This window comes from Fomitopsis serialis (genome assembly GCF_022376445.1).
Source record: "Fomitopsis serialis strain Sig1Antser10 chromosome Unknown B0H18scaffold_4, whole genome shotgun sequence".
NCBI lineage: Eukaryota > Fungi > Basidiomycota > Agaricomycetes > Polyporales > Fomitopsidaceae > Fomitopsis > Fomitopsis serialis.
In genome coordinates, this window is record NW_025954964.1 from 225,235 (window position 1) to 250,901 (window position 25,667).

Consider the following 25,667-nt stretch of genomic DNA (forward strand, 5'->3'; position numbering starts at 1 on the left):
TTGCGCCGCAGCGCGAGCGAGTCGCGGCTCGCGCAGAGCTACGTGCCCTGGCTCGACCGCAAGCCCGTGCCGTTCATGGACGAGGACGAGCTGGCGCGCCAGCGCGCGGACGCGAGGGAGCGCGAGGCGCGCTACACGGAGCGCCTGCAGGCGGAGGAGAACTGGCGCGATCGGAGGAGGCCCATGGGCAACGAGGCGGGGATGTACCCGGATGTCGACGAGAGGGCGCGGGAGAAGGCGACGCTGATGGGGAAGCTGTCGGGGCTGGGCAAGAGGCAGGAGGAGAGGGGGTCGGTGAAGACGAAGGGGGGTGCGATGATCTCGCCGCCCCTCTGGCAGGAGCCCACCAATGCGAACATCCGCGAGGACTCCTACAGCAAGCCCCGTGCCGTGCCACACCCTCCCGACCAGCCACGCCCTTCCCAACACTCCCGCCGGCCCGCTGAGACTCCGAAGCCGATCACCCGTGGCCTGCGCCGCTCGTCGTCGGAGGTGGCCCTCGACGCCTTCCTGCAGGAGCAGCAGCGTCTCGCGGCCGAGGACCGTCGTCGTGAGCGGGCCGACATATGGAATGGCGGCCACCAGCGCACCGCCTCCCACGACGTGAACAAGCCGACGGTGCCCCTCAAGGTCCACAAGAAGGCGTCGAGCGCGGACATCTCCATGTCGTCTCCCGCCGTCCTGTCCATGCCCCGCCGGTCTCACGAGTCCGATCGCACCGCCGACCGCAAGCGCGACCCCTCCACGCACAGCTCTCGTCGCCGCCACAATCCCGGGCCACCCGTGGCGAGTTCGATCCTGTACCGCGAGGAATATATCACCCCGCCCAAGAGCCACCGCCGGGACAAGACCAAGGAGTCAAAGGAGAAGACCATCCCCGCCGCTCCCCAGGACACCGGTGTCCAGCCCAAGGCCCCCGTTTACCCCCAGGTGGACATCTATCTGCCGCCTGCGACGTCGACGCCCTCGAGTCGCCACAGACAGCTGAGTGGCGGCAGTTCGAAGGGCTCCCTCAGCTCCATGGGATCGCCCTACCGCCAGCCCCAGCCAACGCCGCTCTCGCCTCCGCACGTGCAGCGCCAGCTCAGCAATGAGAGCTCCGCGGGCTCTTCCAAGTCGCGCACCCGCGCGGGCTCTACCGCGACGAGGCCGCCTCCTTACCAACCCGTCCCTATGCCCGTTGTGACTCCGCGCCGCCAGAACACGGCGCCACAGCCTACGTCCACTAGCCACGCCCTCGGATCGTCCCCGCCGTCCAGGGAGCCTGCGCGGAAGCCGTCGAGCTCGTCTGTGGCTCAACGGAGGGACAAGTCGCTCGACCGCATCGTCATCTTCCCGACGGACCCGTACGGCAAGCCACTCGAGAAAGAGCTCCCGGACACCCCGTCGCTCTACACCCCGACCAACTTCGGCCCGCCCTCCCCCACGACCAAGCCGTACATGCCCCCCGTCCCCAGCCTCCCCTCCTCGCTGCGCGTCGGGACGAACGCATCGTTTGACACGCCGTTGTCGTCGCTGCGCCTGTCGCCGGGGATCCAGCTTCGGCAGCTGCCCGGCGTGCAGCACTCGGTGGAGGTGTCGAAGCCGCGGGCGTCCGTCGTCGCCGCGAGTGGCTTCATGGCGGAGATCGTGTCTCAGCCGGAGCCACTGCCCTCTCGCTCCAAGAAACACGAGCACCGCGACCGCGATCGCGACCGATCCGAGCGGGGTCGTCGTGAGCGGCGGGAGGAGAGGAGGGCGGCGGACCCTGCCCAGCATGTCAAGGGGCCCATCTACGGTCCGTCGGCCAGCACTGTCGATCCGGTCAGAGTGGTCGATCCGGCCAGAGTGTACGTCCCGCCCACCTACCGTAGCGCGACCCAGTCGCCGTCTCAGAGGGCGATCTACGCATCGCCCACTGCGATCGATCGTACGCGGGCGGAGCCGTCCACGGTGTATGGCAGTAGCAGGTCGCCCCAGGCAAGCACGTCGACGGGCCATTTGAAGAGCAAGCGGTCGGATTACGGCGGGCTCTACAGCGGATACTCGCGTCCCTAAATGGCAGCGTCCCAGACGCAGACGCCCTTCCCGAGCTCCAGCACACTTGATCGAACGCTCCAGAACCGTGTAACAATACGACTTTTCTCCATTGTTCCCTCCTCCCTCCCCCAATCTCGGCATCTGTACCTTCTCGCTCGCCCAATCGCACGCGAGCTTCCACTCTCCTTGACCACGTTTTTGTCTTGATGTATCGCGTCGTACTGCAGCCGCTATCACTCGCTATGCCCTGTTTGCTCTCCGTTATTTACCACATATCATGTGTCGCTCGTATGCGTTAGCCCTCCACTCCTTGCATTGTACAGTCTGTATCGTTATCCGTTATATCCGTCCGGCCGCGGTCGGACTCGCCGCTCATTCATCATCATTCGCCCTTTCTGTCCTGCATTGTATCAGTAGCCATAGACTGTATCCTCGTGTAGATTGCTCTGCTCATGTTCAGGATAGACAGTCTGGTCCCATGTATGTACTTATAGTCATTATAGTTGGGAGAATACCCGGATCGTCCCACAGACCCCCGGTGTCCGCAGAGCATGTCATAGCGACGCGCATAAGTGAAGATACATCGTAACAACTGCGTCGTTTGATCGTAGATAGAGTACACGCACCCACCGCTCCTGAGCCACCCAAGCCTCACCAAATTCGCTTCACCATCGTAAACCGCGTGATCTCCTCCAGTGGCAGCCGCTTCCTCTTGCCCCCGTTCTTCCCCGCATCCTGCCCCGGCCTGCGTTCCCCGATATCAGGCACGGCCGTAGCATCGTCGCGGGTGTCGTCCAAGATAGTCTTGAGCTCCTTGTTGTACGTCTGCTCCTCCTTGCCCTCGCCGATCGGGTCGCGCCCGAAGTCGTTCACGACGTCCGCCGCCTCGCGCGCCTCCATGCCTGCCCGCCGCCGGGTGGCGTAGCTGAGGAGATGCACGCCCATTATAATCTTGATGACGACGAAGCTGTGGACATACGCGTAGCTGTTCAGTTTCGGACCGTGGCGAAGGATAGATGGAGGCACGCACCAGAACCAAAGCAGAGCGGCCAGGGCAGTCCATTTAGCAGCATTGATCCACTCGTCATTCGAGATGTCTTCGTACGAGCGGTTCCAGATCCAAGGGACGTCGCTGTCCGCGTGCATAGAGATCAGGAGGTTGATTGACTGTGTGCCGATGAGGACGGCGAGGACGGCGAGCGGCACCGACGCGAAACCTAGACGACGCGCGACTAGAGGTGATTGGTCGACGTATGTATGCTGGTTCGTTCGTCAGTAAAGATCTACATGACAATGTAAGGCCTGTACCTTGCGCGCTCCCCTCCTGCCTACAGCGCTCCCGCTGGCCAAATCTCGGCACAGCACGTCCGTGTAGCGCTCGTACACGGAGGGACGGATGTGGTTGAACTTGGTGATGAACGCGTGCTTGAGCCAATCTACGATCATCTCCGAGGCCATCACCGTCAGCACAGGCTACATAAGGGAGAGATCAGCAACAATCCACCTCACAAGATCTATGCACGCACATACGAGATCGTCCACAGAGCGTTGTTCCCCCGGAACCAGCCGAAGCTCTTCGGCAGCGCAAAGCCCTCGCTGAAGTTGAAGGACGACCCGCTGAGCTCAATGAGATTCCGGAATGCCACGATGAGCAGCATCAGCGCAAGCGTGAAGCGTTCGACGATGTCTGGCAGGCACAGGTGAGTGGCGTCCAACACAGCAAGCGGATTGCACTCACCCGCACAGGTAATCTGGAAGAGGTTGTCTTTCTCAAACTTCTTGAATACGCTTCCCTTAATCTCGACGAACTGGTTGGAGACTAGGAGGGTAAGAAGTGCGTGGTCGAAGGAGTTCACTGCGACATTCAACGAAATCATCTGGTAGATCATGACCAGGGTGTGCGCGACTGCATGCCGGAGTCAGCTGGGCCAGGTAGAAGTGAGGGTGCAATATAGGCAAACCATTGTAGATCAGCGCGAGTGCAAAGAAGACCACAGGCCTGAATATGTACGACGTCGGTTTCTTGTGGTGTGAAATGACTTCTAGCGTTGAGCGCGAGAATAGACAGTCCAGGATGTCTTGCCCTATTGAAGCACACAGCCGGTCCGCAATCTGCACAGTGCAGGGGCATGAGCAACCAGTCTACTCGATGTGACAAGCGAGCCTCGAGGAATGGCGTACTTCGAGTGCATTGAAGATGACATACAGTTTGATGGTGTCCTGTCCGCGGATGGAATGATAGATCTTGCTAGCATCGGTGAGAGGCGCAAGAACAATGATGGAGACGACAAGTAGGAGCGTGCGCAGGATATCTGCTTTCTGGGACGGAGGCAGCGGCTTCTCTGACCGAGTGACTGTGTTGAGTATGAGCCGCCACAGAGCTAGAGCGAACCGGATCGGTAGGATGGTGAAGGTGTATAGGAAGGAATCAAAGCAGACGACAAATCCAAAGAAGAATACCTACAGGGGATCAGATTCATACGTGACCATGGATATGTGTAAAATGCAGCGCGTACCTTCTCTAGAGCAAGTGGCATGTTCAGGAAGTTGCTTACCCGTTCCCACTTCAGCTCCTGGTGTGAGTCGAAGTCTGTAGCGAGCAGCTCCTCGCGCAGGTAATCCCATATTGAGAATGGAGGGTCGTGGTAGAGCTCCGCGGAAGGAAAGGATGACATAGACGAAGAGAAGGGTGGAGGGGATGCCTGTAGCGGCGGAGACGAGGTTATGGGCGTAGGAGGTAATGAAGCATACGCTAGAGGCGTTCTTCCTCTGTCAACATCGGAGCCATGTTCGCGAAGTGGATGGTCATTGTCTGATGCATGGTACGAGTGTAGGTCTTCGACGCCAGAGTCGTCGCTGGTCCGCTCAGGTGAGAAAGGGAAGCCGCGACTGGACGTTGACGACCGCCTTCGACGCGGACGAATCGCAGAAGACGTTGCCGAGTGAGAGTTCAGCTTCGCCGTGTATCTTGCACCTGTAGCCGCGGAAGCAGACAAGTACTTGCGAATGCGTTTCCTTCTGGGAGACTGCGAAGCCGGCGCCAGTGGCATTGTTGAGTGCTGGGTCACCAAAACGCACCCTCGCAAACAAAGCAGAGCCCAGAAAAGCGATAGAAAGACCTCCTTCCGCGCAAATGATAGCCAGAGACTGGGATAGACAAGATCGCTTGAGGCGTGGTGGCTGGTTGAAAGCACCGAGTGAGCGCGCTCCCGCGACGGTAACGGTGGCTGCGAGGCGTAAACGATCCGAGGCTATCTCTATCTCAGATGCTATGCTTGATCCCGATCGTCGACACCCGTTCGATGAAAGTCCTGTGCAAGATGTGGCCTACTTATCCGCTGCATAGCACAACACGGCGGTCTGTGCGTGTTGGGTAGGCCCCGGGAGGTTGTATGCCTGAACTTAGAGTCTTAGACGCACAAGATACAAGTCGGCCTGCCGAGTGCCAGGCTAGTGAGCTATAATACTAGTTGCCCATCATAATAATATGTCCTGCTGGCAGTCATCCCTGACTACAGATGAGAGGCCTCGTTCTATGACAGCTCCATGACAGCCTATAAAGTACACACTTCGAAGAATACGCGCATGTGTTACAGCAGAGAATCACAAACATATCAGTTTTAAAACAGAAGAAGGACAAGAGACAGCCTGAGGAAGGCAGAGACCCCATGAGGTGGTACAATGACTGATAATACGAAGTCGACCCCAGCCTCTCCCGAATCCCGACGCAACGTGAGATCACCCCCGCCATCCAGTGAACCCGTACACTTTCTTTACGTTCACCGAGAGCAGCAACGTTCCGGCGATAAACTCGGGCGCGATGTGCAGCGTGTAGAACACCGCCTTTGCTGCGGGGCCATTGAGCGAGCCCGGTGCCATCGATAGCAGGGAGTCGGTGTAGTTCGACATCGCCGCGAGGCGGTAGAACGCGGGTATCGACTGAAGTGCACGGACATGGTCAGTTCACTTCTATCAGAGCATGCCAGGACTCACAAGGATAAGACATATAGCCACCAACAAGAGCGCGGGCCAGCGGGCGACGCGCTTCGGGCGCGTGAGCAACGCCCAGATGAGCAGGGCCTTGACGAGCTGTAGGCACACCACCATGATGATGTCCGACGCGTATCTGCATCCCCAGTTGCGCAGTCAGCATCGCATTTCGCGCCACGAACCCAGGAGAGACGTACCTCATCTGCTGCGCCATCACGGCCTGGCTGTGGTTCGTCGTCCCGTTGAAGTATATCCCGGCGTACACGCCCCCCAGGGCCAAGGCAGTTAACCGCATGACCAGCAAGACCACACCATAGCGCTCGATCCACGCTCTGCGCTTCGGCTCGTCCACGAAGACCTCCCCAGGCTCGTTCACGCCCATGCCGTATTGGGCGAACGACGCAGCGCTATCGTTCGGCTTGGGAAACGCTGCACGCTCCTCGTCGGGCGGGGCGAGCAGGTTGCGCGGCTGCTCCGCGGCGGGGTCGCTCCCGCGCGTGGATTTGACCAGGAAGACGCGCGCGATGTTGCTGACGTCGCCTGCGATGCCGATGAAGCCCATCGCGTACGCGCTCTGGAGCCAGCCGACCCAGAACTTCGCCGTGCGCATGCTAGGCGTCTCCGCCTCTGCCGCGCGGAAGGAGAAGTCGACGACGCTGCGGGTGGGATTGACGTCTGCCAGTGAGCGCGCGGCGAGTGCGAGTGGTTACTGATACGTACCGCTCGACGGCGAATATCGCACTGGCGATGATAAATATATTACGGGAGCTCTTGGACGTGAGCCGGTAGACCGCGAGCGGGATCGTTATCGCGTATGCGACAGCGAAGATTACCGAGGGAGCGAGGTCGTGTGGGTTGGGCACACCACCAATAGGAGAAGGGAACTTGGTTGGCTGGGCAGACATCGGATCACAAGAGGTAGAGGAGAGAGAGGAGGGCGATTTTGATGCTACGTCCGTATTGTGGCCAAACCCTTGTATATGAGCGCGGTGGTAGCATCGCCCTGTGAGATGAGCAGCGCCGCAGACCGAAGGCTGTCATTGGTATGGCTTTTGACAGCTGTGGCTATAGCCAGCTTGAAACAAGCGGAGCGCGGGGCATACTGACAAGCCGCATGAGAACCACTGGCAGGTGGAGGGGGCTGACAGCACTGCGGATGCCACGCTGCGGATCTAATCTGCCGTCAATCTTGGATCCTGGCTTAAGTCATGCCGCAACGTACAGTGCTCGCGCGCGGTTGTAATCAATCCTTACCTGGTCACATCATTTATGAAATTGAGCGCAATCTGAGAGGCCAGCACGTATTGACAAGAACTCTGAGCATGTCAAGACCTTGGGAGAGATAACTCGCCTGAAGCAGATATCCTCAGGGCTCTGAAGCGCGCGAAAGGTAACGTTATTATACGTGCGGTTTTCCACCTGAATAAACCAGACCGGAAAAGCTACACGAGACCTCGGATTTGACTGAGGAGGACAGCAGAAGAAATGACAGACGCCCACTGCCAACCCCGGCGTTGAATAGAATGGCTTAAAAAGGCAACAGACCCCATCCCCGAGCCCCGAGGCAGCCCGAGGCAGCCCCGAGGCAGTCCCGAGGCAGCGGGCGATGTCCGTGGAAGAACAGTCTATAGTAGATGGACCATCCCCAACTCCGACCTGAGGAGGAGGTCGACCCTGCTGCGATCTGCTGCGATGGACGCTGGTCAATTATCCGATCCGGAGCCATGTAGCCCGTGGTCGAGCAGTCTACATTGTTGGTCTGTTTCCAGGACACTCAAAGGACACTAGAGCACCAGCAGCTCGAGTCAGAAACCAGGGCTTGCGCAGTTATGATGACTTGAAGGTGGCTGTGAGCGCTCCCATAGATCTGAGTCTCACCAACCTATGAAATGGCCGTCGTCAGCTTGACGACTCTCTATCTGCTTGTTGTCCTCTATGGCCCGGCCCACTGCACAGATCAGAGACCTTTCCTATGACAGCTCCATGGCAGCCTACTACACGCTTCGACGAGTACGCTCATGTGTTCCAGTGGGGAATCACGAACAAAGGACAAGAGACAGCAGGAAGACAGTGCTAAATAAGAGAGTCGCCATGAGGTGCTAAAATGACTGATATACGAAGTCGAACGCAGCCTTTCCCCGAATCCCGACGCAACGCGAGATCACTTACGAGATCACTCACGCCATCCAGTGAAGCCGTACACCTTCTTCACGTTCACCGAGAGTAGTAACGTTCCGGCGATAAACTCGGGCGCGATGTGCAGCGTGTAGAACACCTTTGCTGTGCCGCCATTGAGCGAGCCCGGCGCCGTCGAGAGCAGGGAGTCGGTGTAGTTCGCCATCGCGGCGAGGCGGTAGAGCGCGGGTATTGACTGAGTCGCGCGAAGCCCGTCAGCTGGATTCTGTCAGAGCAGGGTAGGACTCACAAGAAGAAGACATAAAGACATCAAGAAGAGCGCGGGCCAGCGGGCGACGCGTTTCGGGCGCGTGAGCAACGCCCAGATGAGCACGGCCTCGACGAGCATCAGGTACACCACCATGTAGTCTCATACCAAGACCCTCCACACGGCGCTACGTGAGGGGCTTGTGTCGAACCTACACCACCATGATGATGTCCGACGCGTATCTACATCCCCAGTTGTGCAGTCAGCGTCATATCGACACAGCAACCCCCGAAGGCACGCACCTCGTCCGCTGCGCCGTCACGGCCTTACTGTGGCTCGTCGTCCCGCCGAAGTACACCCCGGCGTACACGCCCCCCAGCGCCAAGGCGGTATTTTGCATGAGCAACGAGACCATGCCATAGCGCTCAATCCACACCCTGCGCATTGGCTCGTCCACGAAGACCTCCTCGCTCACGTCCATCCCGTCGCGTCGGGCGTCCATAACCATCGTCTCGAACGCTGCGGCGCTGTTCTTTGATTTGGGCAAGGCCGGCCGCTCCGCGCCGGACGGGGAGAGCAGGTTGAGTGAGGGCTCCGCGGAACGAGAAGCGGGACCACCCCGCGCGTGGACTTGATCAGGAAGACGCGCGCGATGTTGCCGACGTCGTCCGCAAGGCCGATGAAGCCCATCGCGTACGCGCTCTGGAGCCAACTCACCCAGAAGCTCGTTGTGCGCATGCTGGGCGTCTCCGCCTCCTTTGCGCGGAAGGAGAAGTCGATGACGCTGCGGGTGGGACGACGTGTGAGCGCGCCGCACAGCGAACGTGAGTGCGAGCGGTACGCACCGCTCGATGGCAAACACCGCGGTGCTGATGATAAACACGTTGCGGGAGCTCTTCGAGACGAGTCGGTAGACTGCGAGCGGGATCGTTATCGCGTATGCGACAGCGAAGACGACCGAGGGAACGAGGTCGTGTGGGTTGGGCACGCCGCCAATGGGAGAAGGGAACTTGGGAGGCTAGGTAGCCATCGGACGAGACAGAGGCAAAGAAGAGAGAAGAAGGCAACTTGGATGCTACGTCCGCGTTGTGGCCAAGCCCCGCCGCAAGCTGAAGCTTGAAGGCTGTCATGGACAGCGATGGCTGTAGCCAGCTGGCAAAAGCGGAGCGCGGGCATGCTAACAAGCCGTATGATAAAATGTAGTATGCAAGATAAGCTGGGATGTGCACGTCTGGAGCTGTCTGGAGGGAGCGATGTCCGTGGGAGAACAGTTTATAGATGGAGGAGGCGATCCACACCTCTGACCGGAGGACTCTGTCGGCCCTGCTGCGACTCTGGATCGGACGCTGCTCAATTATCGGAACCATGTATGTAGTCCGTGGACAACAGTCTACATTGTTGGTCTATTTCCGGGATAGTACTAGTATGTACATGGTTGCGGGCAAAAAATGGTACCGTAGTACGGCGCCAAGTTCCGAAAGTACCTTCATTGAAGTAATCATCAACGTTTCAACACTCGAGTACTTGAGTCTTCGAGTGCTCGTACAATGTCTGGCATACAATTTCGACAATAATATGGGTCGTACCTCGTGTGATGCAGTCTGATGAGCTAGGTCATGCACTACTACGGCTCGGATACTACCTCCCTCGGAACCGCAGTTCGTGCAAGTCGCTCCAATAGCTCATCTACAGCTCATTGTCAGTTTCCAATCTCAAGGCATCACATAAATAGCACTGCTTACCATTGAAGGCCGAGGTTTCTGTGAACGAGCTCGACTCCATGTAGACGCGGATATGCTCGCCTAGGTCCCTTGAAATGGGCACCATTTTTCGAGATGCATTTGGGCCGAGAGTCTTTGTCAACTTGGGGTTTGGGTCGATTGTCTCTCCATCATGAGTTGAACTGTCCTCGCTATCCGCTTCCGATGTTGTGGCCCAACCATCCTCGGATGAACCGTGGTCAGAGCCGTCGGACTCTTCTTCAGACCCTTCATCATCGACATCCCCGTCAGAGCTCCCGGAGTGTACACCTCCCCTGCATCTTCGTCACGGTCCACATTCGCCGAGGGCGGTTCATCATTCGGGACGATCCGCCACCATAATGCATGTCCGCAAAAGCGATAGCGTGACAACTCGTCGTTGAGTACCTGAACACCCTCTCCGACGGAGATGACGTGCAAAGACGTCAACGTGCCCGCAATGAGTACCGCTAGGCTGCATATCACAGACGACCAACGCGGATAGACAGCGACGCGTGATTCGTCCATGTCGTGCATGTAAATGCCGCTCACGCGCTTGCGGCAGAGGCGCAGAGCAACCAGGGGGAGTCGAGATAATGCTGACAGCGCCATGCTCTACAGTGCAATATGCTTCAGCGCTGTGTCGGGGAAACGTGGTGCGGGCTGACTCACTGTCCAATACATGCTGACTTCCACCATACTGTCCGACGATATCGTAAGATCAAGATAGCGAATGCGGGGTGCACTATGGATGAAGTCCTGCCAGAAAGTCATGTCCAGCATGGCAGGGAGGTCTTGTAGGGAAAGGACGACGGGTGAAGTACGCTGTAGGATCGGCAGTATCTGCGGCGCGGATGACTTGGACTCAGAGCCGAGCATAAGCCATCGTATCTTGCATGCAATCTTCCACTGCGTGAAATCCTCGGAGGTTCCGTAGGCACGGTCGAGATACCCCCAACATGCGGTTTCCGCACTCGGAAACCCCTCTGTTCCAGCTGCGCCACTCCTGGAACCGGCGGTGCGACTCCTAGTCCTGAACATCAGAGCTTCGATAGTGTCTTTTTTCTCCCACTCCTCCATGCTTTGTCTAGAGTCAAAGTGGATCGACTTGACAGTTGGAAAGGCGTGGACAAGGGTAGCCACAGAGACGTAGGTATACTCTATCTTCAAGTCCCTGAGCTCTGGCCACTGCAGCGGGGCATGGCAAACACCACCGTCAACAGGAGGGGGTTGTTGGTCCGCGATGCGGAGGTGGTACAAATGGAGAGAACGGACGCTTTGCATAACGGGAGCAGAGAGTAGCGAGGTCGCGTCGCAGCGGTCTTCATCTGAGCCGGAGTAGGTGTCATGTAAGCTGAGCCGGCGAGGCGTACAGGACAGGCGTCCCACGACTTCGAACGAGTCGGATGTCAGATCTCGCAGATCTAGATCCAGCAACTGGTTCAGTCGGCATATGACAGACGCTATGCGTGGCTCCGCCTCGAACAGAGCACCCGCTGCCTCGAGCCGCAACATCTTCATGTGGGGTGCGAGTTCGAGGACATCCGCGAGAAGAGTGGCAGCAGAGAAGTCTTGTGTCTCTTCGTACCGTCCTCGAGAGCCAAAGGCGGCCCTGGACACAGTGAGTGCCCGTACGAAGTGCAGGCGGTTGGTCACATCCGCTAGGAGGTAGCTGGATATCCTCTCCAACTGCGCGGCTGTCTTGATGTTGATCGCCGACAGTGCGTGGTGTTTGGCGAGGGGATGGATTCTGCGAGACGTCAGAGAGAGACTCAAGCTGTCGCATCGATCGAGGAACGATACGACTGAGGACAAAGAATATTCATCAAGGTCCAGCAAGCGCATTTTGATTCCGCGAGTTTGCAGAGTCGATTGAGAACCGATGGAGGTCAGCGCGACGGACTCTGCAGACCCGAGACAATTGTCCACCGTTCAAAGTACTGGATGTAGACAAGATGTAGACGATGGAGTCTGAGGCGCCGGAAGGGTGTGGCTAAGGCGTGGGTAGTCAAGATCCCGGACCGATACCGCAAGATCTAAGATACTTCCATTGGTCCAGTATCGGAACCATGTAGTTCGTGGACGAACAGTCTACTTACATGGATTGTTGCCAGTCTGTTTCCAGGATAAGTACTCAAAGAATACCAGAGCATCAGCGGTACTCCACTCAAGGAGTACGCCTAGGGAACCGGGGTTTGCGCGGTTATGCATGATGACTTGATGGTGGCTGTGAACGCTCTCAGATCTGGGAGTCCCATTCAACCCACCGTAGCCGTCGTCAGCTTGACGGCTCTCTAGCTGCTTTTTGTCCTCTATGGATCTGCCTCCGGAGCTCACAGACATCATCGTCGACCACTTACACGACGATGTGTACGCCCTCAGTGCGTGCGCGCTGACCTGCCGCGCGTGGCTGCCCACGGTCCGCTTCCACCGCTTCCACCACACCAAGCTCCCAACGAGCCGCGAGTCTACCCGCCAATTCCATGAAGTGCTCCTCGCGTCGCCGGAAGTGCGCGATATGGTGCATACGCTCGAGCTGCAAGGCCGCCTCGGATGGTGGCTCGACGACGCGGCTGCTTGGCAGGGTGCATCCTACGCGTTCCTGACGCTGCTGCCGGCGGTGGTGGACCTCAGACTCATCGTGGTCACCCTCGAGGACTCCGCGCACGAATGCTCGTCGCGAGCCTCAGGAGCGTCAAGCGGCTGTCCGTCTACAGGTGTCGTTTCCGGACGTTCCAGCTGTTCGTTGCCTTGATTGGGTCGTTCCCGTCCCTCGACACGCTCACGCAATCCTTCGCCCTGACCTGGCGCTATGAGATCCCCTGTCGGCCTCTGTCGCTGAAGAGCTGCGGTCTCGCCTACCGGCGGGCTGCGCACCCTGAGATTGGGGGAGCCATGGTTTGAGGAAGAAGATCCACGGGCGGCCGAGCTGGTCACTGCCAAGGACATGCTCCTACGGGAGCTGCATTCGAAGAGGACGGTGCATCTGGCTCAGCGCTTCCTCGAGATGCTCGGTCCGGACACTCTCGAGACGCTAGACCTGGACATCAGCAGTGCCGGCGGGCTACTGAGTACGTCTCCCTTTTCTGACTATGAGCGACGCTCACCTCACTATGCTAGAGATCCTTGAGCGGGAGTCGTTCTCGTTCGCGTCGTGCATCCGTCTGCGCACGTGCACCTTTCGGATTCTGCTCCGGGGCACGCAGTCGCTCGACAACGACGATGTCCGCGGTCTCACGAGTCTCCTTCCACACTCACCTCACCTCACCTGAAGACGGTGAAGCTGTCGCTCTTCATGAAGCGCGCCAAGGATGTCAACATCGCTCGCAGAGTCAGCTTCAACGAGCTGCAGGCACTCAATTGGGCTGGTGTCAGCGACATGTTCACGCAGGCCAAGCTACTGGATCGCTGTAAGCTGGTTGTGGAAGGAGAAGGCGAGCCGGCCGTCCTTGAGGATTACATCCGCAGTGTACGGCCTGAACTGCATGCACGTCGGGTTATACAAACGGTACAGTATACGGCCCATTGAGGCCATTATATCCGCGTCGCACTCAGCGTCCCATGTTGTACGACTTATACCGGTACCGACTTCGCAAGCTGGCCCTGGAAGACAAGCCTTCGAATTCAAGTCCGTGGATCTCCGCGATGCTATAAATCTACTAGTAGGATGTACCATTACGATGTTGTACGGTGTCACAGTATTGGATTTAGCAAGACTCCCGCAACGCGTTGTTGAAGACCGGCCGTGAAGCCGCCAATCCGACGAGGCTACGTCCATGCGGCTTGGGAGAGTTGGTTTGGAGGAACGCTCACCGAGGTGATCTGAAAAATAAGCTAACGTCAGACATAACTTCAGCTGCTCGATCCGGGGCGTGCAGCGGTACGCATTTTACTTACGCTGCTTGGATGCAGTGCAAAGCGAGCAAGCTTCCTACGTGTCAGGCGGGTGCTCCAGCGGCATCGCTCGTATTGGGCAGTATCTTCCTGGAGCATCGGGATAATATTATTGAAGTACGGGACAGACAATGAAGGACGGACAGAACCTCATGGCTACAGCTACAGTGCAATACAAGACACGGAACAAGACGGTACACTCGACAGCAACGTCGAAAGCAAATCGCACACGACAGAACACGACAATAATGATAGCATCACTGCGCTTGGGCCTCCTACAAAATCCATCATAAGAATGAGTGAGCGTCGGCGAGGAAAGACACGAACCTGATCGACGAATTCCATGGCCTCTTCGCGAGTGATGTTACGGATTGAGCTGACTTTTTGATTATTGAACAGCACTCCGTAAAACTTGTCGGCTGTTACAAGCATCTCAGGCCTGAAAGTCGTCGTGATGAACTGTGCCGTAGTCGACAGATCATGGATCATAGCTGCAGGATGTGTGAGCCTCCTGAACCAGTGTATCCAGTTTGTAGCACACGTACCAGCGACGGCAGTTCGATATTGGGCATCCAGATTGGCATCGATCTGTAGAAGGCGTTAGCATGTTTTCAGGCAGATTTTGACATGATCGAACCTCATCAAACAGGTAGAACGGAGCAGGGTCGCACTTCTGAATGGCAAACACTGTATCATTTTTGTCAGCATCTGCCATATATACGGGACAGGAGAGGTCATACCCGTTGCCAGTGCTACGAGCGACTTCTGGCCACCCGACAGCTGCTGTATCCTCAAGCCCTCGTCCACTTTAGAATTAAACGAAACCTGTCGAGGTGCGTCAGCAGCCATGCACGGATGCATACATAATGCTTACTCTGATAGATACACCAGTGTAGTTGTCGATCGAGCTTTGCTGCGTCTCGTCGGCTTCCTCCACTTCCTCGTCATCCTATGTATTGCGTTATAAAATTGCCTTCACAGAGATCAACGTCAATCACATACCTGATCTATCCTACGCTGGATGATAAGCCTGCCCTTGCCAGCAGGCACCAGCTTCTCGAACACCTCCTCGAAGTTGCTCGCCACTTGCTTGAACGTGCGCTCGATGGCCTCATCCTTGCGCTGGTCGAGCGCAGTCACCAGCTCTTCGATCGATCCAGCCGACTTGTCCAGGTCCTCACGCCGGTTTAGCAGCTGGTCACGCTGCTTCGTGAAGTTGTTGTACTGCTCGAACGCCTTCTTGTTGACGTGGGCGAACTTCTTCAAGCCCTCGTTCACATTATGTAGTTTCTTCACGAGCTGCAGAGAACTTGTCAGACCTCGCCGTCGCAAAGGTAACGTGGGGAGGCTTACCCTATCGAGCTTCTCGCCGGTGTACTTCTCGAAGGCTTCCTCGGGCAGAACACCAAGATCTCGGATGTTGCGGCCACACTCATCCTTGCGATTAAGCAACATCTGCTTCTTCGCGAGGTACCGTTCGGTATTCTTCTGCTGCTTCGATATGCCCCGATTATCTTCGGATTGCTGGTTCTGCAAGGCTTCCAGAGCAGACCGCTTCTCTTGCAGTTCCGTTGTTAGCTTTTCGATCTCCTTCTCCGCGTCTGTTCATCGTCAGCGCAAAGACGCGAAGGAGGGTATAGCAGAGCTACCATTGGATCTCTTCGTTGCGCCTCGATGTCGCGATTAAGCTCGCGGAGTTCTCTCGTCCGGGCTTCCAAGGCTTCCTCGGAGGAAGCATCGCCGGCCTCGACCTCACCCAAGGCATCAATCTTGCGCTGTAGTTCATCCCGCCGACGACGCAAGCCTTCGTTAAGCTCTATCTCGATACCGTTCTTGCGGCTTCCAAGCTACAGAATAAACGATGAGTATTCATCAGGCAGTCGGCCGAGTCTGAGTCGCACCTCGTTCTTCTTCTTTCCGAGCTCCAGCATCTGCTTCTGGCGCTGCTCGATCTCCTTACCCAAGTCCTCGATCAGCCGTTCTTCATCACTGGTCATACCGCGCGCGAGAGGGCTTGCGAGCTCAGTGCGCAGACTCTCTGTCCTTGCGTCCAGACTGCTGAGCTCGGTCTCGAGATCGACGATGTCGCCCTCCAGCTTGGCGACCCGCTCCGTGAGACGCTCCTTCTCCCTGCTCAGCGCAGTCATCTCATCCGCAACTGTGTCGCGCATGTGCCGCGCCTGCATCTGCTGGTTGCTGAGCACCTGGATCTTGCCCGTGGCCCTCGTTATCTCCTGCTCGGTCGTGACGATCGCCCGCTTGACCTCTTGCAGTCGCTTGTCGTCCGTGGAGTGCTTCGCCTTCCAGCTGGTGACGGCCTTGATCGCTTCGATGCGCGAGCGACGAACGTCGTGGTAGCCACCCGTGAGTGCACCCTTGCGATCGACCTTGTCACCGTCGAGCGTGATGGTGTTGATCCCATGGCTCTTCACGTATGCCGCGGCGATGGTGAGGTCTCGGCAGACGCATGTCTTGCCGAAGACTTGTTGGAAGGCCTTGAGATGAGCGTCGTTGAAGCGGAGCTTCTCGATGAGGGGTATCGCGTCTTGAGCGTCAGGGTATGCGGGGACGTTTGGCCTCAGACGGTTCAGCGGCATGAAGGTCAATCTGCCGGTCTTCTCTCTGTTCATGATGTCGAGTAGTCTCTTTGCGGTCTCATCGGTATCCGTAACGACATGGAATAAGCTGGGCAGACATTGAGCAAGACACAATGCGACTGAGTGGGTGTCTCTTACCTGTTGCCGGCGGTGAGCTCAACTGCAATATTGTATTTATCGTCAGGGATCTCGAAAAGCCTGTACAGAGGACCGTAGACACCATCCATGTTGTGCCTTTCGATGATCCTGTCGACGGCACGTAGACCGCTACCGGTGTCCTGGATCAACATTAGTTGTGTTTGGAGATGTGCTATGCTCAGACCGACCTTGTCCATCATACTTGCCAGGGTCCTCTCTGTAGTCCTGAGCTCATCAGCGGCATGCGTCACCAAACTATCCAACTTGGTTTCCTCTCTCCACAGGTTCTTCCGCCTCTCGGTCAGGTCCGCATGCTGTTCCCTGAGACCTGCAAGCTGCTCTGCGATGTCCCTGGACTTCTGCCTCTCTGTCTCAACCCTATCGCTGTCGGTTTCGTTCCTCGTCTCAATCTCCTGGAGAGTGTTCCGTGTATCCTGCAGGGTCGTCCGCAAACTCTCCAAGGCCCCAGCCTGCGACGTGCGGTAAGCCCCAATCGACGCGATCTCTCCCCTCAAGAACTCGTCGCGCTCCGCCCTGGTTCTGAAGCGATTTAAGCGTCCGCGCTTGGCGAAGAGCGCGTCGAGCCGCGCACGCGCTTCATCCAGCCTGCGTTTCTCATCCGTCTCGAGTGTGCGCTGTGCTTCCCATTCGGGGAGAACAGTGGAGAGCGATCGTTCTTGTTGGACGATCTCGGCTTTGACGTTGTCGAGCTCTGCCTGGAGCTCTTCGCGCTTGCCTCCGGCGCGCTGAGCCGCGAGGCGGAGGTCACCGATGGTGCATTCCAGCTCAGTGCGCGCGCGCACGAGGTCGGTGAGCTCGGATTGTGCGCCAGTACGGGTCAGCGTAAGTGTCGTCAAGGTCGTCCTGATCTGCGATATACGCTGTTCCAAGCTCTAGCCATGTAGTATGTGAGCCCCATGGTTAAGATATGCGCGAATGTATGCGTACCTGTGCTCTTTTCTCGCGATCGTTGAATTGTTCTCTTCGCACGTTAGCACTGTGCACTTCACCCTTGCGTTCTTCGTCAATTTCTTCTAGCGCCTCCGAGACTTCTTCCAGTTCACGCTGGTACAGCGCATATTCGAGACACCGCCGCTCTTTGTCTTTCTCCTGGTACTCCTTGAGCTCTTCCTTCTCTTCCTCCAGTTCAGTGAGTCGCGAGTCGATGTACTCAAGCAGTTCGTTGATCTTGGTTCGCTTCGCGTCGGTCTCCGCCATAATCCGAAGCGACTCTGCTCGTCGCTGTTCGTATACCTTCGTGCCTGCAACCTCTTTGAGAAGGGCCAAACGCTCATGATCTTTTGCGTTCGTAAGTGCTGTTATCTATTGCCAAACAGGAAACAGGGGTCAAACTCTGTCTCTCACGTAGTAGAGCACGGCGTACTCACCCGTCCTTGAGGCACGATGTAGTACGGATTACTCTTGCTGAAACCGGCACTTTCGAGCAGGTTCATCACGTCTGCTTTACTCGCACTTTTCTTGTCCAGGCTGTACTCGTCCTTCTTCAAACCAATGGTTCGTCGAAGGATCACCTCGTCGCGGCCGGTAGGGAAGCGGTTGTCAGAGTTGTCGAAAACGATCTCGACTGTGACACAACGGGACACGTTGTCAATGAGTGACGTACCAAGTTAGCGTAGAAGATAGAAGAAACCATCAGCACGCACCGTACGCCGACAAGGTCGTAGCCACGGACACGCCCTCGTGTAGAAGAGACTGCCGCTCCTCCCGCGACATCGATGTGTATGCATCGGAGAGCACAAAGCGGATGGCTATAGTGCAAACGATTGTCAGAAGTCACATCGCACACAGAAAAGGCTACGCACCGGCGAAGAAGTTACTCTTTCCTGACCCATTTCTGCCCACGACCACATTGTGTCTAGGAGAAAAGGGCTCGATCTGTGTCTGATCGCGGTCTGAAAGCATTGTGAGCATGGATCATGCGGTCCAAGACGTGCAAAACTGACATGATTTGAAGCCCTGGATTGTCAGTGTCTTGATATACATGGTTGAGGCACTCGCCGGGTGCCAACCACTAGGCCGTGGCTCGAATAGGAGGAAACGACAGTATACGCGGAAAAGCTTCTATAGGGTGCGTTTCTGCGACGACGTCACCGCCGCTGCAACAGTTCAGACGTGTTCTGACAGAGGTGAGCGTGCGCACTGCGCTGTGGCTGAGGGTGAGCGTCGAGCGACCGCAGACGCGAACGCGCGAGGACGCGCGACGCGTGACATGTCGCGCTTGTCACACGCGCTGGGTCCTGGCCGCAAACTTCGAGCTCAAGCTTAATCTATTTAAGCCAGGTCTGAGCCTGCGTTCGCTGTTCCTTCGCAGTCTTCCACTCGTCTCGTCGCAACTCAGCGCAGCAATACTATGCAGGTCAACCGTTCTTGGAGGCATTTCGCTCCGCTCACCCGGACGTGCCGACGCTCGTACTCGGAGTCGTCACCAGGCCTGCCACCGCTTCCTCCGCCCGAGAAATGGCGTAGGATATTTGACCAGGGAAATGCACTCAAGGACAGGGCTTGCATCAAACGTCCAGACACCGCCCAATTGGTTGCGAACTCCTTTCTAGGCGACGCGAGTCCGGTAGGTGGTGACGGCAAGGTTGTCATCGAGGCGTTTCCCGGTGCGTATTCGAATACGCAATCTTGCGCGCGAAGCTCAGTTTGCGACATATCTCAGGACCCGGTGCATTGTCACGAGCGTTACTACAATTGCCTCGTTCCAAGATCCGCAAGCTTATCATATTGGAAGACCATACGGAGTATCTGCCACATCTCAAGGTGTGTCTGTTCTTACTCGTTATTCTGCAAGTTTCCACTGATGATCGTAAGGCATTAGAGGAGGCGGATTCGCGGGTACACGTGATTCCATACTCTGGCTATATGTGGGACACGTACACCTACCTAGAGGATACGGGTTTGTTGTCGGACGTACCAACTGTACCTTGGGAGGGTGGTCGTGAGTTCGCTATCTCGGAACAAATCGTCACGGCAGAATGCTGACGGGAAATATGCTGCTCTAGTCCATCCTAACCTTCATTTTATCAGCCATCTCCAACGAAGCATCAAGGGCGAGCAGCTGATTGCCCAGCTCTTCCGCTGCATACCAGACCGAACATGGTTGTACAAGTTCGGCAGAGTACCCATGAGCTTCGTTATGAGCGACTGGGTATGGACGGTACGTATTCAGCTGTTAGGTTGCTTTGGGCGTGGACTAACATCGCTTGTCAGCGTATCAATTCCCCGCCTGGCAAGAGTACGCGATGCAAGCTCTCTGTGATCGCTGACGCTTCAGCCGATTGCCTCAGCGCAATGGACTGGGGGCTTCTTCAGCCATATAACGATCATTTTCACCCCATGACATCGGGGCATACAAGCCTTAAAAAGCCCATAACAAGGCAATTGGGCTACCCGTTCACGGCCGTGAACGTGATACCACATGCGGACCAGGTTGGTATGAGACGGCTGTCTCTTTGGTCTCTGTTCTGCCTGGTCGCGGCTAACTGCGAATAGGTTATTCGCAGAGGCCTTTTGGAGAAGTGGGACTACTGCTTGCGTAGGCTCTTCGTTTTGAAGTCGACCCCACTACAGCGCTCTATCAGGTTCGTCACGGTTGGCGTTGACGACATGCCGCTCATCGCTGAGTGTTGGTGCCTAGTTCTCTTGCCCCTGGTGCAGCTACTCTCCTCAAAACGCTTACTGATCCTTCCCTACCACGGGAACAGCGAGTGGATATCAGTAAACCACCGCGCGGATTGACAGTCGCAGACTGGGCATTGCTCGTCCGCGCATTCGAATTATGGCCGTTCGCTCCAGAGGTAAGCAACTGCCGCCGTATGCTTCCGCTGATACTTACCGCGTCGTTTGTCACGTAGGACCTCATGGTTAACGATGGCATGACGACCAAGATAGATACAGACATAAAATTGTCTTAAAGTGATTGTGTCGTTCATTAATGTCTTGCTTGGTACTTCGATGCTGGGGACACACATTATGGAGTAATACAATATATTAGAAACCACTAGTATGATCATACACCAAGCTCTGTCTCATCGGTCCCGGTCATTACCCAGCAGCCACATCCACGACACTGCTTTCATGCACCGGAGACGGTGGCCATTCATCGGCTCCGGACTCCCGGCATCCTGTAAAGCGACGAGAGCCAAACGTTAGCAATCCGCCTTTCTTCAAAACTAGCAGCGACAGTCGACTTACCTCCACATTCGCGTTCGCAGCCGCTTTGGTCTCCACCTCCAGCTGTACTTCCATGTCCTCCTCTCCATCTACTGGCTGTGTATCTTCGTCTACCTCAACCGGCTCTAAGTTGCCCATGGTCACGTCCGTTGTCTGTGTTTCGTCATCGTCAACTGCTTCGGTCTGTTGTGAGTCAGCCTGGCTCTCGGTGGCCTTCTTCTTCCGCCCGGACGATTTCTTCTCTTGCTTATCTGTCGGCGGATTGGGGGGCAAGCCGAAGAGCGTCGTCTGACGTCCTGCCGACTTCTTATCCTTCTCTTTCAAGCTGGTCTTGCCCTTTCCTGGCGGTGGCCCTGCGGTTTAGAACGCGGCTGTCAGTCCAAGCTGCTTGCACTGATGAAGTGAGTCCACCAACGTTTGGCCTTGTCAGTCTCAGCGGCGTCCACTTTCGAGAAGAAGCTCTCGCTTTTCTGCAGGGGCTTGTTGACGTCGGCGTTTCGTGTGAATGGATTGCGGTTGTTATCTGCGCCGGTTTTCCGTGCGAAGGGATTTGCACCTGAAAACAGTCAGTACATTGCTCGAGCGTTGGTCTCTTATACGGCTTACGTGTTGTCGATGCACCTGCTTTCACTAGTGGCACTGGTTCATCAACTGCACGACGCTTGGAGACGTTGTCTACTCCAGGGGAGTGATACTCGCGGACAGGTTGCGTCTCTTCTACCCGTTTCCTCTTGCCGTCCGGGGACGAGAACGAGTAATCATCGACGGTGTCGTCGAAAGACGCGCCGAAAGTAGTCGTGTCTTCCGAGAATTGACTGCTCATGCCTGGCTGCGGTTGTTGACGAGCGGCATTCTATTGGCGTCCACAATCGGCGTCGCTCGTTCCAATCCCGGGCGTGCTTCATAGGAGGCGGTCTGAAGTCTTGGAACGCCTTTGGACGCTGGGCCTCTGCATGGATCTTCCGCGGCGCAGGCACAACTGCTAGATCCCTTGCGCGCTGTCGACGTTTTTCGCGGGCGTCCACGAGGCGGTCCGACTCCTCCCTGTCGTCCTTGAGTGCTTCTATCTTCTCCTGCAGGCCGATGAGGTGGTAAAACCCGGCAACTTTGATGGCCATGTCGAAGGACTTGGTGTGATGCAAGAGCTTGGTGAGTCAAGAGCCCTCGCAGTCGTCATTCTTGCACGCTTCTGAATGAGCTGGATGAGTTCTTATCGAGTGCGAGCTCGCGCGGGAGATGTCGTCCGTGGTGAGCTCGTCGCCAAGACCGTCGCGGAGATGTCAAGTAACATTCTTCGCGAGCAAGGCTGCGTGATACTCAGCGTGACAAGCCAGACGTACGGGGACAAGGCATACTCACTGTTCTTCAGAGGTGCTTCCTTGGGGTCTTGACGGTGAAAGGGAAGCTTCAGCGCCAGTTCTTGCATAGAGGTCGAGGGAACGTAGGGTGTTCTTGCCTTCCCTACGTCCGGCATCAGGCCACAACCCATGACATGGATGACCTGAGCTTCGAGCTTACCTTCAGAATCAAACACATGAATGTCTCGCCGGCAAGACCGACAGGCCAGTATGACTCCTGTTTGCCTTCTCGTCGGTCTAGGAGGTTGGTGTCAAGTGCTCGGGTCCAGGTTGCGGCGAAGGGCAACCGGAATCTTGGCATGATATTGAGAATACCAGCGGAATCGTATGTGGCTGGGGCCTAGTGCAGAATTCAGTGTTCGATTGATAGGCACTAGTTATTCCACAAACTCACGCCTTCTTCAGTGACCCCGATCCACTTCAGTGTGTGGCGCTTCGGCACAGGCAATGCGTCCTTCTGCAGCACGCAAAAGTCATCGAATTGTATCAGTCTGCCCATCAGGTTCTGCGAGCCTGAGAGCCAATTGAGTCAATTATGCGATGCACGATACATTTGCTCTTACCATCCATCGTCGTTGCGCCGTCGCGCGTCACTACGAATACCCATTCTGGTGAAGCGACCATCGTCACGAAGTCGCCCTGCAAGCTCAGAACACACCGCTCGATGCCCGTTCCGGTCAGGAAGATAAGCTCGCCCGTACTCGTAGCAATGACCACATTGCCGTTGCCTTGCATGTCTGCGTCCGACTTCTCGCGGAGTGACTTCGTCGGCGGGGGACCGCCCGCCGCAACGCCAAGAACGCGAGTACCCTTTGGGAGATCGTACGTCCATTCACCCTGTGCGGCCCAGGTGCCGTAGGGTTTGTAGATGACGTGCGCCGGGTGCTCGTTCTCAGGCTGGCAGGCATAGGCTGCCCCGCGCTCGCCTGTTGTTTGTCAGAATCTGTAGCGAGCAATTGGATTGTAACGTACCGAGTGAAGCCAAATCATACTTGAAATGGTCCGTGAAGTGGTAGCTCTTCCGCGCGGTCTTGTCGTAGAACTCAACATTGACGATGTGATGAGTGTCCTGGTCGGTGATCTCGATGACCCCGATCATGTTATACGCTGCATCAACCTCTCAGTCTTGCATTTCGCATACTAAGATACCACGCCTACCTAGGTATCGTTTCTTGTTTTCCATTGGTGTTGACCCAGGCTGGAAGGCCGGTTGTGCCTTGGTGACACTGACTGCACGAAGGACGCCATTCAGTCAACGTCGATCATTCACACAGCGCACTTACCCATCTCTTTGACCCCATCCTTTGCACTCCACTTCTTGTCGTCGTCGTCCATGCCGCCGCCCAAGTCATCCAAAATCCAGTCATCGTTGTCCAGATCTACGCCGACATCGTCGTCCACGTCTACATCCCCGCCCGCATCCTTGCCCGCGAACTCCTTGTCTGCCTCAATGTCGAATAGTGTCGGGGTCCTCGCACGCTTCTTCTGCACGCCGGTGGCGCTCGAGGCGGCAGAGGGCTTGAGGGGGTCGGGAGCGGAGGCGGGGATAGGCTCCGGCCAACGGGTGAAGGTACCTTCGAGGTCGGTCCACGCAATGAGATTTTGCGAAGGGGAGAAGGCTATTTCAGTGACAGGCGAGGGTATGCCCTCATAGCTAGCAAGCGTCAGATGCATTAGCCTTGCTGAAGGACGTGCCCTACACTCACCGATACAATAGCCGTCGCGTCTGCGTGGACCAGACGAACACGCCGGACTTGGATGCGGAAACGAGATAGACCCCATTCTTGGACAGGGCAAGCGCCGTGATGGCTCCTGACGAGGCGTCGTCGGAGAATGTGGAAGACTTGGACCAGTCATTGCGAGAGACGGTGACAATTTCTGGGATGACAGGACTCAGTCGGTGCGGCGGAGAGTCAGATGTACCAGTTTGCCTACCATGCGTTCGCGTCGCAACGTAAAAGTGTTGGCCAGAAGGGTGCCACGCAACAGAGCAGTCATATGCGAATTCGTCAGACCTTGCGGTACATCAGCCCATACACCTGGCAAGAGGCAAACTAGTATTACGCACTCGGAGTTTGCCACCGCGGGGAGCATGCCCTCGATAGTTTTGACCTCCTTGCCTTCGCCTTCAGAGATGTCCCAAATGATGATTTTGCCATCGGCGCCACTTGTCGACTGCGGACTGTAAGTTACACATCCCGAGGAGGCTCAACGACGACGTACCAGTAGCGAGCCCGACGGATGCCATGTCGCCCTACGCACGGCTTTCGTGTGACCCTTTAACAACACTACCTTGGTGGTATCATCCAGGTCGATGACTTTGACAATCGTTTCACTGTGCACAAGTCTAAGAAACACGAGTAGTCGCTAAGGTATTGGTGGGTCACTCACTCAGACGTTACTGCTATCCGGCTGCCCTGCGGGTCCACTGCCAAGCTCCGTATCGCGACTCCGGCAGCGCTGGTGACAAGGCCGTCCATCTCCCACTTGGCATGTTCATATTTCCTCACTTCCGAGTCGTGACTACCAGAGAACCAACAATGGTGCTGTACATCCCAGTGGTCAGTTGCGACAAGAGCGAGGACACGAGCGAGCCACGAACCCCAGCAGCGAGGCAAGTGATCGCCTCATTAGCCTCCACAGCAGCATCTGGTTCCTGGTCTGTTCCAAGGTCTGTCCTCCATATCCGCACAATCGAGTCGGTTCCTCCAGTATAGACGCGTCTGATAACAGTTGAGCTATGCATACGCATGGAGATGAGTCTGAGCTTGCTCACGCGCCATCCCGAGAGAATGCGAGACACGTAGATCCAGGTTGGTGGGCGGAATTCACAATAGGAGGTGCCATCGTCGATGCGCTATATGAATCAAGTGTGAGGAGACCTACGCGTCCCAGCTTCGGTGAGGAGGTTAGGTTGAGAGCGTGAGCGAGTCGTTGCGCCTGCCCACGCAGAACGCGTTTCGTAACGCGTTCCGTAACGCGTTATGTCGCAACTTTCTTGCAGGGGTTATAATGCAATACAATCCACATTTTCCTGGACACGTTTTAATGTGTGGTAATCAACGCGAAACTCATTGAAATACGCATTGTAATGTCATTGGAATGCCATTCGGATCAGCCGGCGGTGATTAGATAGCATTGCATGGCAGCTTTTGGATGCATTTTGCATTGAAATGCTATTGGAATTTACGTGGAAAGATAGCATTGCCATTTCAATTTCCGCGCATTAGAAACCCGGAAAGAAAGTTGTGACATTTGTGACAGATAAGCGCTTGTTCTGTAGCGCCCACGTCGGACGCTAACAGTGCACATGTGACCCGTTCGGGGTCCCTGGTTCAGGTTCTTCTCCTCC

General features: G+C 56.5%; 9 protein-coding genes across 9 annotated transcripts; 3 read left to right on the forward strand and 6 right to left on the reverse strand.

Moving 5' to 3' along the window:
* The first annotated feature begins 1,159 nt into the window (after positions 1-1,159).
* Positions 1,160-2,209, forward strand: B0H18DRAFT_975511 (uncharacterized protein). The gene has a single exon (XM_048044076.1). It carries the CDS (start codon positions 1,174-1,176, stop codon positions 2,035-2,037), a length of 864 nt encoding a protein of 287 aa, XP_047898990.1. The 5' UTR covers positions 1,160-1,173; the 3' UTR covers positions 2,038-2,209.
* Positions 2,210-2,670: 461 nt separating this feature from the next.
* Positions 2,671-5,069, reverse strand: B0H18DRAFT_1082189 (DUF747-domain-containing protein; the record flags this gene model as incomplete). Its single annotated transcript, XM_048031497.1, has 8 exons — positions 2,671-2,986; positions 3,050-3,279; positions 3,328-3,492; positions 3,546-3,706; positions 3,758-3,925; positions 3,981-4,131; positions 4,201-4,479; positions 4,536-5,069. The coding sequence occupies 8 exons, from the start codon at positions 5,067-5,069 to the stop codon at positions 2,671-2,673; spliced, it is 2,004 nt and encodes a 667-aa protein (XP_047898991.1).
* A 688-nt stretch (positions 5,070-5,757) lies between these two features.
* Positions 5,758-6,914, reverse strand: B0H18DRAFT_869142 (uncharacterized protein; the record flags this gene model as incomplete). Its single annotated transcript, XM_048039989.1, has 4 exons — positions 5,758-5,958; positions 6,013-6,145; positions 6,207-6,665; positions 6,730-6,914. 4 exons carry the CDS (start codon positions 6,912-6,914, stop codon positions 5,758-5,760), a joined length of 978 nt encoding a protein of 325 aa, XP_047898992.1.
* A 1,268-nt stretch (positions 6,915-8,182) lies between these two features.
* B0H18DRAFT_975521 (uncharacterized protein) lies at positions 8,183-9,410 on the reverse strand (the record flags this gene model as incomplete). The annotated part of the gene is made up of 4 exons (XM_048044077.1): positions 8,183-8,410; positions 8,673-8,984; positions 9,011-9,176; positions 9,238-9,410. Coding segments are annotated over 4 exons (879 nt in total), but the record flags the coding sequence as incomplete, so codon positions are not given.
* Positions 9,411-9,973: 563 nt separating this feature from the next.
* B0H18DRAFT_975524 (uncharacterized protein) lies at positions 9,974-11,989 on the reverse strand. The gene is made up of 4 exons (XM_048044078.1): positions 10,804-11,989; positions 10,394-10,746; positions 10,135-10,304; positions 9,974-10,078 (listed from the first exon to the last, which is right to left on the reverse strand). The coding sequence occupies exons 1-4, from the start codon at positions 11,974-11,976 to the stop codon at positions 10,017-10,019; spliced, it is 1,758 nt and encodes a 585-aa protein (XP_047898994.1). The 5' UTR covers positions 11,977-11,989; the 3' UTR covers positions 9,974-10,016.
* A 116-nt stretch (positions 11,990-12,105) lies between these two features.
* On the forward strand, positions 12,106-13,902 carry B0H18DRAFT_975527 (uncharacterized protein). Its single transcript, XM_048044079.1, has 5 exons — positions 12,106-12,807; positions 12,849-12,955; positions 12,978-13,202; positions 13,252-13,355; positions 13,406-13,902. Exons 1-5 carry the CDS (start codon positions 12,446-12,448, stop codon positions 13,658-13,660), a joined length of 1,053 nt encoding a protein of 350 aa, XP_047898995.1. The 5' UTR covers positions 12,106-12,445; the 3' UTR covers positions 13,661-13,902.
* Positions 13,903-14,282: 380 nt separating this feature from the next.
* On the reverse strand, positions 14,283-18,764 carry B0H18DRAFT_1082190 (RecF/RecN/SMC protein; the record flags this gene model as incomplete). Its single annotated transcript, XM_048031498.1, has 17 exons — positions 14,283-14,300; positions 14,353-14,516; positions 14,571-14,613; positions 14,663-14,712; positions 14,766-14,850; positions 14,900-14,974; positions 15,028-15,324; positions 15,379-15,618; positions 15,675-15,872; positions 15,927-16,710; positions 16,761-16,900; positions 16,949-17,653; positions 17,709-18,083; positions 18,149-18,345; positions 18,425-18,529; positions 18,584-18,673; positions 18,725-18,764. 17 exons carry the CDS (start codon positions 18,762-18,764, stop codon positions 14,283-14,285), a joined length of 3,606 nt encoding a protein of 1,201 aa, XP_047898996.1.
* A 267-nt stretch (positions 18,765-19,031) lies between these two features.
* B0H18DRAFT_975537 (S-adenosyl-L-methionine-dependent methyltransferase) lies at positions 19,032-20,779 on the forward strand. The gene is made up of 8 exons (XM_048044080.1): positions 19,032-19,387; positions 19,444-19,544; positions 19,596-19,722; positions 19,787-19,941; positions 19,995-20,213; positions 20,277-20,365; positions 20,422-20,581; positions 20,639-20,779. Exons 1-8 carry the CDS (start codon positions 19,132-19,134, stop codon positions 20,696-20,698), a joined length of 1,167 nt encoding a protein of 388 aa, XP_047898997.1. The 5' UTR covers positions 19,032-19,131; the 3' UTR covers positions 20,699-20,779.
* B0H18DRAFT_975539 (uncharacterized protein) lies at positions 20,780-25,230 on the reverse strand. The gene is made up of 20 exons (XM_048044081.1): positions 25,092-25,230; positions 24,918-25,038; positions 24,707-24,861; positions 24,539-24,650; positions 24,384-24,490; positions 24,251-24,330; positions 24,022-24,193; positions 23,599-23,969; positions 23,474-23,545; positions 23,288-23,422; positions 22,879-23,241; positions 22,710-22,828; positions 22,476-22,655; positions 22,317-22,413; positions 22,143-22,249; positions 21,825-22,102; positions 21,564-21,772; positions 21,373-21,513; positions 20,979-21,310; positions 20,780-20,897 (listed from the first exon to the last, which is right to left on the reverse strand). The coding sequence occupies exons 1-20, from the start codon at positions 25,160-25,162 to the stop codon at positions 20,829-20,831; spliced, it is 3,291 nt and encodes a 1,096-aa protein (XP_047898998.1). The 5' UTR covers positions 25,163-25,230; the 3' UTR covers positions 20,780-20,828.
* Between the last annotated feature and the right edge of the window lie 437 nt (positions 25,231-25,667).